Raw genomic sequence first — 12,390 nt, 5'->3', positions numbered from 1 at the left:
ACGGTTGGATAGCATCACCAACTCGATGGACATGAGTTTGAGCAAACTCTGGGAGTTGGTGATGGACAAGGAGAGCCTGGCGTGCCACAGTCCATGGGGTTGCAAAGAGTCGGACACGACTGAGCGACTGAACTGAACTGATTCTCTTCAAAGTGCTCCTGCACAGACAGCAGTGACTCGGTCAGGCAGAAGTGGCCTCTGTGTGACTGATGAGAAAGGAGAGGCCGTGAGTATGTGGCTTGCTGGGTCACCCAAGAGGGCTTAGTGCAGCCAAGGGGGCACCCCGGCCCAGCATCCCCGAGTGGTGCTCTGCCCACTACAGCATCCCAGGATTTGCAGGTCAGGGCAATGTTTGCATTAAAGACATACTGTGGGGACTTCCCTGGTGGTCCAGTGGTTAAGACTCTGCCTTCCAATGCAGGGGATGTGGGTTTGAAACCTGGTCAGAGAACTCAGATCCCACATGCCACTGGGTGTGGCCAAAAATAAAAAAACAATTAAATAAATAAACACAACGTTGTAAATCAGCTATTAGTTTGCTCAGTCGTGTCTGGCTCTTTGAGACCCCATGACCGTAGCCTGCCAGGCCGCTCCGTCTGTGGGATTCTCCAGGCAAGAATACTGGAGCAGGCTACCATTCCTTTCTCCAGGGGGTCTTCCCCACCCACGGATCGAACCCAGGTCTCCTGCATTGCAGGCAAATTCTCTACCATCTGAGCCACCAGGGAAGCAAATAAATAAAAAATAAAGCCATTGGGGGTGAGCTGGTAGGCGAGGATGGGAGCTCCCCCTCCCTCCACCAGGGTTCCCATGCCCGCAGGGCCTGGCACTCGCTGCTACATGTACATATACACTGTGGGCAGAAAGCCAGGAGCCCTCCTGCTCCTGCACGTGTTTTGGATCCGTGCTGAGTCCCCTGCAGACGCCTAGGACGCGAACCTGGGGGACACGGACCCCCGAAGAGCTGCACTCGCTGCCCTCCCTGCCCTCTTCAGGGAGATCTGAGGATACACCCCGCCCTACAACCTGGGGGACGTTTGTCTCCACCCTGACCAATGGAGCAGCGGACGGGTTTCTCTGTTGACACGTGGCCCGCCTCTGGCCACCTTGCCCGTGCACGCCATGGCTCCGGGAGCCACGCGTGGGCCATCAGGAGCCCACAGCCTGATCTGAGTCCCAGCTCAGCCTCCTCCTGGGGGGCCAGGGGAGGGCTGCTCCCCTCTCCACCCCTCGGCTTCCTCACCTGTGATGTGGGGATAATAGCAGTGCCTGCCTCGGGGGCGTGGTGAGGATGCGACGAGAGCACAGCTCAACAAAGCCGGCCGCCTTGGGAGGTTAACGGCTGAATGTCATCGTTGTCATGCATCATCACCGAGCCCTTTGGCTCAGCCGTCACCACACCTGTCTAATGTCTTGGAGGGAGCAGCTGACCCTTGTGGAGCGCTGTCTGGTGGGGAGATACTCATTTTGCCCCACTTTGCCCCACAGTCTGGAGCCCTGGGCTGCATTACACAACCCCGATCTGTGCCCGCCTTCCCGGGGTGGTGGCATGAGGTCAGGACACTGAACCTGGTCTCCAAAGCAGACTGTCTGGACCCCAGTTCCAACTGCACTGCTTACCAGCCGAGACCGTGGGCATCTCATTTCACCTCTCAAAGCCTAAGCATGCCCATCTGCCAGATGACTGCAGATTCTCAGGATTACCTGTGTCCATGAACAAGCTGCTTCGAGCAATGGGGATTGTTACCATAGAGACCCTCAGAAGGGGCCACGTCCTTTATCCCTAGAGTGCTAATGATGACATCTGACACTCAGAGGCTTACAGAGAACCTTTGGATATATATATATATATATATATCTTTCCAACATCTCCATTTTACTGAAGATGCAAGGCTCAGAGAGGTTGAGCGTGATGACACCCTCGGTCGTGTCTGACTCTTTGCGACCCCATGGTCTGTAGCCCACCAGGCTCCTCCATCCACGGGATTCTCCAGGCAAGAATACTGGAGTGGGTTGCCATTTCCTTCTCCAGGGGATCTTCCCGACCCAGGGATCGAACCCAAGTCTCCCACATTGCAGGCAGATGCTTTAACCTCTGAGCCACCAGAGAAGCCCTATATATATATAAAACATATATATGTATGTTTTCAACATCTCCATTTTACTGAAGATCCAAGGCTCAGAGAGGTTGATGGGTTAGCCCTGGGTCACACAGCAATGGCCTGGCAAGGCTGGAATCTGAAGCCCAGGTCCCTGGCTCAAGTCCTTCACCCTGAGTTTACCCAAAATCCTGTTCCAAAGGAAGCCTTTAGCTGCGGCCCCTGGCTTTCACTTTACTTGTCAGGACCAAACACATGAAATAGAGAAATGGACTTTTAAAATCGGTGCGTCGACCTCAAAAGAATTATGCCCTTTTGAGGCCATTAAGCTGTTGAAGCCAGCAAAGCAGGACCCTGGCCTAGAAATGCCCTAAATGACTGACAGCATCCCCGCTTCCCCCCCTGCCTTTTTTCTTGCTAACAAGATCATGGCCTGTTGGTGCTGTACTGTTGAAATATTAAAGGGATTTTTTTCCCTCCCAAGGTTAACCAAGAAATTCCTCGGAAATTGTATTACACTCATTTCCCCCAGCAGAGGAGCTCTGCGGTAATGTCGACCGACTGTTTGTTCTCCATGTATCGTAAACTGTTAGGCCCGGACGCCTTCATGTGGTTTCGAGGGCAGCTGGAGGAAACGCTTCCCAGGGCCGCATGTTGGATGCAGGCGCATGGCAGGTTTGCTCTAGGCCAGGCCGCGCGTGTACAAGATGCAGAGCAAGGGGGAGTCCGGCACAGGGGCAGCCTGGACCCTGCTTCCTAAAGAAATACCAGGGAAGAGGCAGTGAATCACACACATGAATTCCAGACAGGCCAGGAAGCGTCCAGAAGAATAACGCCTAAGAGAATAGCGTGGTGCCGAAGCTATGATTTCCACTGAAACCCAAATCCTCTTCAGGACCCAGCAGCGAGAAGAGTTTCCATGGGAGATTCATTCAAGAGCCACTGGGTGACCAGAGATTCACTGGTCTTTCTCGAGATGATCCAGTTCTTTGGCCCACTCCAATCTCATGCCAATCCCTACCCTGGTGAAGATCCTTGGGGTGGGTTTGGGGATGCTCAAAGATAGCCCTCGAGAGTCAAGAGCCAATTTTAATATTGTAAAAGCTGTTGCTTCTTCTTACCCATTAATCAATTGATGGCTTTTTCAGTTGTTTGCATATCTTGGCTATTGTGAATAATGCTGCAATGACCATGAGAGTAAAATATACAATGAAGTATTACTCAGCCTTAAAAAAAAAAAAAAGAAGAAGGAAGTTCTGCCATTTATGACAACATGGACGGACCTGGAGGACATTATGCTAAGTGAAATAAACCAGACACAGAAAAACAAGTACTATGTGATCTTAGTTATATGTGGAATCTAAATAGACTCATAGAAGCAGAGAGTAGAGTGGTGGTCGCCAGGGGCAGGGAGGGGATGGGAGAAATGGGAGATGTTGGCCCAGGGTACAAGGTTGAAGTTATGCAAGATGAGTCAGTTCTAAGGATCTCACAAACAACATGGGGACAAGAGTTAACGGTACTTATCATTTACTGAAAATTTGCTAAGAGGGTGGATCTTAAGTGTCCTTGGAAGAAAGGAAGGAAAGAAGGGAGCAGGGGTGGGGGGATGCTAATTTGGGGAGGTGATAGGATATTAATTAGTTTGACTGGATGATCATTTCACAATGTATACATATATCAAAACATCAAGTTATACACTCTTTGTCAATTATACCTCATTAAAGCCAAAAAAAGAGGGGGGGAAAACCTGACTCTTCTCAGCCAAACAGGCCAGCAATGAGAAAACACACTCTATCTACAAGGTGGAGGCCTTTGCTGCAACTAAGTGGCTATTTCTTTCTTTATTTACTCCATGAGCCCCACCTTTGCCCCACGAGATCGGAGGTTTGTCTCATTAGACATTATAAATGGCTTTGGCTAATTAAAATGGGGAATTGAGAGACATAAGGTGATTAGTCATAAATATCAGTGGCGCTAGTGGTAAAGAACCCACCTGCCAAAGAAGGAGACGTAAGAGTTGCAGGTTCAATCTCAGGGTCGAGAAGTTCCCCTGGAGAAGGGAATGACAACCCATTGCAGTGTTCTTGCCTGGGAAAGCCCATGGACAGGGAAGCCTGTCCAGGGTGCCATCCGTAGGGCCGCAAAGAGTTGAACATGACTGAAGCAACAGAGCATGCACACAAACACACACCTTTTGGCAGAAAGGATCTCCTCCTGTCCTGGGGTTCAGGGGAGTTCAATGCCCTCGGTCCTTGGTTGAGAGAGTAACCAGCCTGGACGTGGGGACCAGCGGTCTCTCTGTTCCCAGGAGGCCCGTCTTCCCAGGGCACGTCTGCAGGAAGGAACAGCTCGGGCGCCTGGGGACAGGAGGCGCAAGCTGTTCCGCCAGGCAGGTGTGGACGGAGGGCTGCGGTTTCCTTCCTGGCCTCCGTGGGACACCGAGCCTGACTCCTGGCCCTCTCTCTTCTCCCTGCACCGAGGACACAGCTTCCTTCTGAGTGCAGCCGCAGGATTTGCATTTGGGAGAGAGAGGGGAACCACAGGGAAAGTGCAGTGAGGCAGCCTCTGCTCACATTTTTCAAGCCTCCTGCTCTTTGCTTCCAGTCCAGGGCCGAGGGCGCCCAGCCCCGAGCCAGTGCTCGGGGGTCGCGTCTGCAGCGGTGGTTCCTGAGGGTCCCCAGGGCGGGGTTTGGAGGTGTGTGCCTTGCCCCGCTCAGCTCCTCTCAATGCTGCCCTTGTCTTTTTCTTCTTAATTCTGCATCTTAATGCTGTGAGACCCATGCTGGATTTTTGCTTTTCTTCCAGGCAACCGGTAACCAAAAACACTTTCAGGCAGTACCGAGTACTAGGAAAAGGGGGCTTTGGGGAGGTGAGTGAACATCAACATATTCATGAAAAGTTTCACTCTTGACACCTTTTTCTGTCCCTTCCGGATTGGCCTGAAAAGTGTCCGAAGCAGGGCTTCTGAGCAAATGGCTGGGTCACGCGCCCCCTGGTGGAGAAGGCGGGTGAGGCTGGGGCCTTGGGAAGGTCACCGGTGTCTGAGGACGGGAAGGAGGGTGTCTGGATGAAGATGCTCTTGGAGCCAGCCTCAGGCAGGGTTCAAGTCTACAGAGGGAAATGTGTGTCCTTGATTGTGTTTGGAGGGTGAAGTGAGGACATGAGGGGCCTAAGTATGGCCCGGCCATGCTGTTAATATGCACCATTGTACTTAACCTGATCTTCCCCAACCTTGTCATTCCTGTTTTAGAGATGAGGAAAACTGACGTTCAGAATGGTTAGGTAACCCAGGCAAGGTCACACAGCTGAATAGGGGCAGAACTAGGACCAGATCCAAATGCCCTGGGTCTCATTCCTCTAAATTATACAGTCAGAGTTCCCAGGGGTCTCCCATGACTTCCCCGCCTCCCGAAATAAGCCTCTCCTACCAGCAGCTGGTGCTTCAGAGTCCCCAGTTATTAGCGGCTGCATCTGGTTAGAAGCATGGGACAGAGAAAATCTAGTTGTCCCCCGAGAGAGGAACAGTTCTTTCGGCCTTGGCCACCACCTAAACTGGTATAAATTGCTGCTTCTCCGCCTCCAAGGGCTTGGGTTCACCTGAGATGGCACCAGACCCAGATCTTGGCCAGGCCTTGCTGAGTCCTGAGGCTGGGATAGCCACAGGCCAGGGCACAGCTGGCTTTGGCCGCCGTGGTTCCCAGCCGTGGAGACACCCCATCCTGGCCTGGAGGGAGCCTCAGAACTCACCTGCTGTGTGCCCTTGTCTTCTCTCTGCCCCCTCAGGTCTGTGCCTGCCAGGTTCGGGCCACGGGTAAAATGTACGCCTGCAAACGCTTGGAGAAGAAGAGGATCAAAAAGAGGAAAGGGGAGTCCATGGCCCTGAATGAGAAGCAGATTCTGGAGAAGGTCAACAGTCGGTTTGTGGTGAGTGTCAGGGCCTAGGGACAGCCCCCCCTCCAGGTGACCGGAAGTGAAGCAGAGCCCCCCCAGGTGACCGGAAGTGAAGCAGAGCCCCACCAGGTGACCGGAAGTGAACCAGAGCCCCCTCCAGGTGACCAGAAGTGAAGCAGAGCCCCCCCCCAGGTGACCGAAAGTGAAGCAGAACCCCCCCCCGTGACCGGAAGTGAAGCAGAGCGCCACCCCCAGGTGGCCGGGAGTGAAGCAGAGGCCCCTCCCCACCCCCACCCCCCCACCCCCGCCCCCGTGACCGGAAGTGAAGCAGAGCGCCCCTCCTCCGGGTGACCTGTGCAGCCACAGGGAGAAATCGCTTCTGGTTTTGAAGGCACCACAACAGACAAGGCTGCCCCGGGTCCATCCGTCCTTCAGCATCCCTTTGGCGTATTTCTGTGGGGATGTCTGGGAGATGAATTCCTGGCGGAGGAATCACTCTGTCAGAGAGCGTGTGCATTTCCCCCAGTTACACCCCCACCAGTTGTGCCTGATGGCACGCGGCGCCATCCACCCAGGCTGCCTGCATTCCCCAGAGCTGGCGGGTTTTGTAAGGGGACGCCCAAAGAGGACAGAAGTTCTAACCACCTGATGCACGCACATGATTTTGTGACATGAAAGCAACAGACCCCGTCCTGTCAGGACCCATGAAAGGTGCCAGCTGCCCCTTCTGACTCTGCTTTCTTGCCTGGAACCTCCAAATTGGATGGAGAGTCAGCGATGGGGTGCAGTGGGTGGTGTGAAGCGGCTGCAGCTCCCCACCCTAGTCCTCCCACCCAGCTTCAAGGACCCCTGGGGAAGAGGAGCAGATGTGGGGGTCCCTGGAACCCCACCGCATGGCTGTCTTGTGCTCCCAGGTCAACCTGGCCTACGCCTACGAGACCAAGGATGCACTGTGTTTGGTCCTGACCATCATGAACGGCGGGGACCTGAAGTTCCACATCTACAACATGGGGAACCCCGGCTTCGAGGAGGAGCGCGCCCTTTTCTACGCGGCAGAGATCCTGTGCGGCCTGGAAGACCTCCACCATGAGAACATTGTCTACAGGTGAACGGGCAACCCCGGGTCCCCCCATCTGAGCCTGAGCGAGTGAGGCCAACCCTTCCATGCTCTGAATTGGTTGCTCATCCTTGCCCTCGAGTTGAGGCCGGGTCATTGCCCTTGAGTCAGACAGACTCCCACCCTGGAACCGAGAAAGGGAGGGGGATCACTTGGGGGAGCCAGGTGTTCCTTGAAAGTTGATGAGGTTGGGCCGCTGGTCCTTCCCACCCAGCGCCCAGGAAGCTCAATGGAGCCTGGTGGTCTGATCCAGAACCAACCCCTGCAGGACTTCTGTAGGCATCAGAATGCCCACTGAAGCAGGCATCAGAATGAACCCCGGTCTCTCCCATCCCAGGACCAGGTGTCCAGCTTCTGTGAGCAGTGGCCTTCAGACTCTTCTCGCAGCCCTCCTACAAGAATCTTAAAAATCTCTGTGCCCTCATATGTTCTAAGTAGACACCTAAAATAGCCCATTGATGTTAAAATAGTGGCTAATATTTTTAAATTGAACTCGTGACATCACTATCTAAAGGTATCCAGTGGAATCTAATTGCTGTAGCAAATTGACGTCCACCATCATGCATCTAGAAAAAATGCATGAAAACTCTTTGATGGTGAGGAATTGTCTATCCTTCTCTACTTCCTTTGGCCGCCAGAGACTATTATTTTACTGTAATATATTTTTTGCATAAAAGTCAATGATCAGCATTCCACTGTGAAATATATGGATGTAAATAAGATTTTTTAAAAATTCTCACTGACCATAAGGCTCTAAGTGTTAAAATAATTTCTTCTGTTGAATTTCCCTTATGATTAGTAGGTCCCACTTCTAATTGGGACCCTGGAGGTTTCACCCTGTGGAGCTGGGCACCATAGCAATATGCAGGAGTAGGGAGGAACCTGCTTTTCTTCTGTCAGTTGGGAGAAGAGCTATTGAGAAAGGACAGGTGGGAGGGGAGATCCTATAAGATGCCAGGACAAGGCATTATGATGCTAAAGATCTAGGAATGCATATTCTTGAAGTCCCAGCGCATGGGTGACTCTTTCATCCCCCACCCCCACTGGGCACACACACCCCAGTTTGAAGACTTTTGTCACAGGGCTGTTGGCTAAGAATATCTTGGGAGCCCAAGGCTTTGAAAATAAGGAGGAATGGTCTTGATAACATGCCCTCCCCCCGCCCCCCACATCTCCCAATTTATGCTTTTGTTCTGTTTTCATTCAAGTGAGAAGAGAGTCACAAAATTTTCCCTGAGGGTTGAAAAAAGAATCCTCCTCTTGATTGTTTTTCTCTTAAAAAAAAAAAAAAGAAAAAGAAAAAGGCATCCCTCCAAGTTCTAGCCTTTCTATTAATACTAGGAAGGAAGAGAACCACGGTGCCTCCCTGGCCCGACCACTGGCCATAGCCTCTCTGTGGGTGTGGGTTCTGTGCCCATTAGCCAGCTGTCTTTCCAACCTGGTGGTCGGTGGTGGCCGATTAATTGAAATGAGGTCTCCTGCCCTTATTTGGAGTGGTTAGCACACCAAAAGCATGGAAATTAATAACAATGGCAACAGAAGTATGTTGTAATAAGTAACCACATACAGACCCCAATTATCACTTTGTGAGCTTGCATCACTGGATGTGGGCACATGAACCTCTCCCCATGAGGACAGCTGCCCTCAGTTTAATGAACAAAGCCAGTTGGTTGAGAACCAAATCTTCAATCCAGATGCCATGTGTGGCATCTGTGCAATGGCTTACCCAAGTTGCACACTAGGGTGTCCTTTGGTTATTCTTTAATTCACGGAGAAGAGCTTTTATTAATAAAATCAGACACTTCTGCTGCCTCTCCCCGTTACAGTGGAAAGGTTCTCTTTCTCATGAGCATGACCATGTCTTGTAAAGAGAAGAGAGACCTTGGGGACTGGAGGAGGTGGTTGCGTCTACAGCTGTGCCTGATGACTGTGCTTTCTCCTAGGCTGTGGCTCAGCTGGAGCTGGGGAAAGTGCCAGGCTCCCGGGGGCCCCATCCCAAAGGGGGTCTTTGTCCTGGAGGTTACCATTCTGTCCCTTACAATTCTCTGACCCAATTCTCCAGTGGGGGTTTTGTCCTCAGTAACTGCTCTCCCTTCATTACCAGGCCTGGCTCTTGCCTTCAGGGCATCCGGAGACCTCGAGGTCTTCCCATCCCGGGAGTGGTCTGTCACCTCCCAGCCCCGGGGACCCTTAGTGCACGGACTAGCCTTTGCCTAACCTTTTCAGTCACTCTCCAGAGTCTAGAGGATACCTATGGCAAACAGCAGCATTTGTTTTAAATTAATACCAGGGGGAGAGAAGTGAGCCCAAGATGGTCTTGACCCAGAGAGAGACCAGACCTCCTGAGCCCAGAGCTGGGGAGGGACCACTCAGGCCTGAGTAGCTCAAGGGGGTCCACAACAGATGCTGATGTGACCTTGCCACCCAGAACACTCACACTCACATGCTGGTGATCTTTCCCTTTCAGAGATTTGAAACCCGAAAATATCCTGTTAGACGATTACGGTAAGTCAGGCAGCGGCCCCGGGGATCCGTTCCCAGCTCTGTAGCTGAGCGTCACAAGCCAAATTGAGCGGGAGGCTTCCAACAGAGACTCAGAGATGCTGACCCTGGGTCCTCAGGAGGGCAGAGGGTGTGGACACAGATCCTACTTGGTGAAGAAGGATGTGGCTCAGCGGCCGGTGGAGGACAGGGAGAGAAAGGGAGCCAGCACTGAGTGAGGAGTCGAGGGTTCCAGAGACTCTGGGCAAACATTTAGTTCTCACACAGCTTCCCTCACCTCATCTTTCTAGTCTGTGAAATGGAAACAGTGGGCCTTGCCCTGCCTGCTTCAGATGGTGGAGGGTGGTGCTGAGGTTCTGACGAGATACCTTGATAAGTTGTTTTATCAACTGTGTGTGCGGGCTTAGTCGCTCAGTCCTGTCGACTCTATGCGACCCCATGGACTGTAGCCCACCAACCTCCTCTGTCCGTGGGATTCTCCAGGCAAGACTACTGGAGTGGGCTGCCATTTCCTCCTCCAAGGGATCTTCCTGACCCAGGGATTGAACTCCTGCATTGCAGCTGGCCTCTTTACCATCTGAGCCACCAGGGAAGCCAGCCATGACATGTTAGGTGTTATTACTTGTCTGTCATCATTGTTATTTTCAGGTGTGTTTGTGCACACACACATGGATAACAAAGCCACCACAGGAGCCCCTCACGATTATTTAGACTCACACCTGGGAAAGTGTTGTCGCATCTTCTATCTAACTAAATTGTCCCATCTTTACAGAGGGAGCAGGGCCAGTTGACCGTGTGCCCATTTTACAGATGATAAGATTGAGGCTCAGAGAAGCCTACTCACCAAGGCCACCCACAAAAATCAGTGGGGAGTGGAGACCTGAAAGTAGGTCTCCCTGCCAGCAAGTCCCAGGCCAAGGGGAAGGAAGGGGAGGGAGAAGACCTGGAGAAGAGGTTTGAGTGGGATGCTGTCGGGCAGAGGGCTCAGGGCCCACTGCCCCTCTGTGTATGCGCCCAGAGCCCCCAGGGAACTCAGAACCATGCCTACCACCAATCTATCATCCGACGTCTTGAATCTGCATGCTCTCTCCCCTAGCACCATTCCTGCCTTCATCGGGGGGCCACCGAGCCAGCGGGCTTCACTCAGCTCCAGCCTCTTGGGGGGCTCCCTGCTTTGGGCCTCGTTGAAGTCCAGTCTGGGGAGGGGCGTCAGTGCTCCTTCCTGCAGGGTCAGATGAGGCCATGACCCTTCCAAGTGGGCTGCTGGAAGAGACAGTGCCAAGGCACACTCTCAGCACGGGGTCGTCTCTGGCTTCTGGGGGTCAGTTCTGGCCTGGGAGCTCCAATGCCACCTCCCAGTCTCTGCTGGTCTGGGCAGCAGGTTCTCCAAAGGGAAACAAAACAAGCAACCCCAAAGACCAACAAGGCAGAACAGGGAGTTGCTTCCCAAGTTGCTTTGTGATTTTTCCTGTTAAGCAAATTGTTGCAAAATGTCAGGAGAATCTCACATTTTCCCATGAAGCAATCCCAGAATTGGGCCAAGGCATCTTAAACTTTGTGATGTTAGCCTCCCAAGAAGCCCCTTAGGGCATTTTATGAGGCTGGTCCGCCATCTTCCAGCCGAATGCAGGGGTCCTATTGCATCTTTATGTTTTTCTCCCTAAAAGTAATAATTTACTCCTGACCTCTGACACCTGACTCTCGCGATGGTCCACAGTCACCCTGCATGGCCAACTGGGTACCACTCTTCTTGGGACAAATGAAAAGCGAGGGCCCCGTGGCAAGTCTAGGGTCCTGCCCAGGGTGGACCAGATGTCCACAGGGCCATCCCAGGGACCTACTGACCCTGCTGTCCCCCATCAGGCCACATCAGGATCTCGGACCTGGGCCTGGCCGTGAAGATCCCCGAGGGAGACCTGATCCGCGGCCGGGTGGGCACCGTTGGCTACATGGGTGAGTATGGGATAGCTCCTCCCCGGGCTGGGCCCTTGGAGCCACTGGCCTGTTTGTGTAATTTGCCGAAGTAGTCACGTGGGAGGCGGGAAGTTGTAGCCAGGGTCGGGGACGTGTTGGGGCCCCAAGGTGTCTTGACTACACTGAGTTCTGCAGCCCCCACCCCCAGCCCCACCTGTGTCTCAAAGCCAAAGCCCTCCCAGGGCAGTTTCAGAGCTGACACACACAGTTGCCTGGGGTGTGGGTGAAGTAGGGGTCCGGTGAATTGACAGACAGCCTTTCAGAGTGACCTCAAGGAGGGGAGGTCATTAGGAAGGGCCCAGAAAGGAAAGGAGCACGCCACCTACTGTGTCACAAAGCCCCGTTGTAAGCAGGGACCAGCCTTGGCTCCTGCCCCGTGTCCCCTGAGCCTTCTCAGAGACGGTTGCCCTGGAGCTACACTGGTCCCCTGGGGTCTGCCTTCCAAATAGGGATATTCCTCAGGCATCTTCCTGTATACCTCACACACATCCACCTGCTCACCCCAGGAGGCAGGGGACTCAAGAAAGCTCCAAGGGACAGGGACACTGTTGTCCTCCTCTGGGCTCATGCCAGCAGCACACGCTCAGGGTTCTGGACTCTGGTGTCAGAGGGTCCTTATCAGATTTCATGGTATTGGGGGACCCATGGGGTATGTGTCTATGTGTATGTAGGAGGTATATATACCTATGTGAATGCATACGGATGGGTGGATGCATAGATGATCGATAGGTGATAGATAATGGATGGATGATGGATGACTGGGTTAATAAATGGATGAATAGATGATGAATGGATGGATAGATG

General features: G+C 52.9%; 1 protein-coding gene across 3 annotated transcripts in view; it reads left to right on the top strand.

Moving 5' to 3' along the window:
* Positions 1 to 12,390, top strand: part of GRK5 (G protein-coupled receptor kinase 5) — a 226,675-nt gene that overhangs the window by 201,293 nt on the left and 12,992 nt on the right. For all 3 annotated transcript variants that reach the window (XM_043475307.1, XM_043475306.1, XM_043475308.1), the window contains 5 exons: positions 4,908 to 4,971; positions 5,886 to 6,026; positions 6,908 to 7,098; positions 9,578 to 9,615; positions 11,476 to 11,565. In XM_043475307.1, coding sequence (XP_043331242.1) covers positions 4,908 to 4,971; positions 5,886 to 6,026; positions 6,908 to 7,098; positions 9,578 to 9,615; positions 11,476 to 11,565 — 524 coding nt within the window. The remainder of the gene's footprint in view (positions 1 to 4,907; positions 4,972 to 5,885; positions 6,027 to 6,907; positions 7,099 to 9,577; positions 9,616 to 11,475; positions 11,566 to 12,390) is intronic.

Source organism: Cervus canadensis, chromosome 8 (assembly GCF_019320065.1).
Source record: "Cervus canadensis isolate Bull #8, Minnesota chromosome 8, ASM1932006v1, whole genome shotgun sequence".
Taxonomy (NCBI): domain Eukaryota; kingdom Metazoa; phylum Chordata; class Mammalia; order Artiodactyla; family Cervidae; genus Cervus; species Cervus canadensis.
The sequence above is the reverse complement of the archived record's forward strand: the minus strand, read 5'-3'. Positions and strand labels throughout refer to the sequence as shown.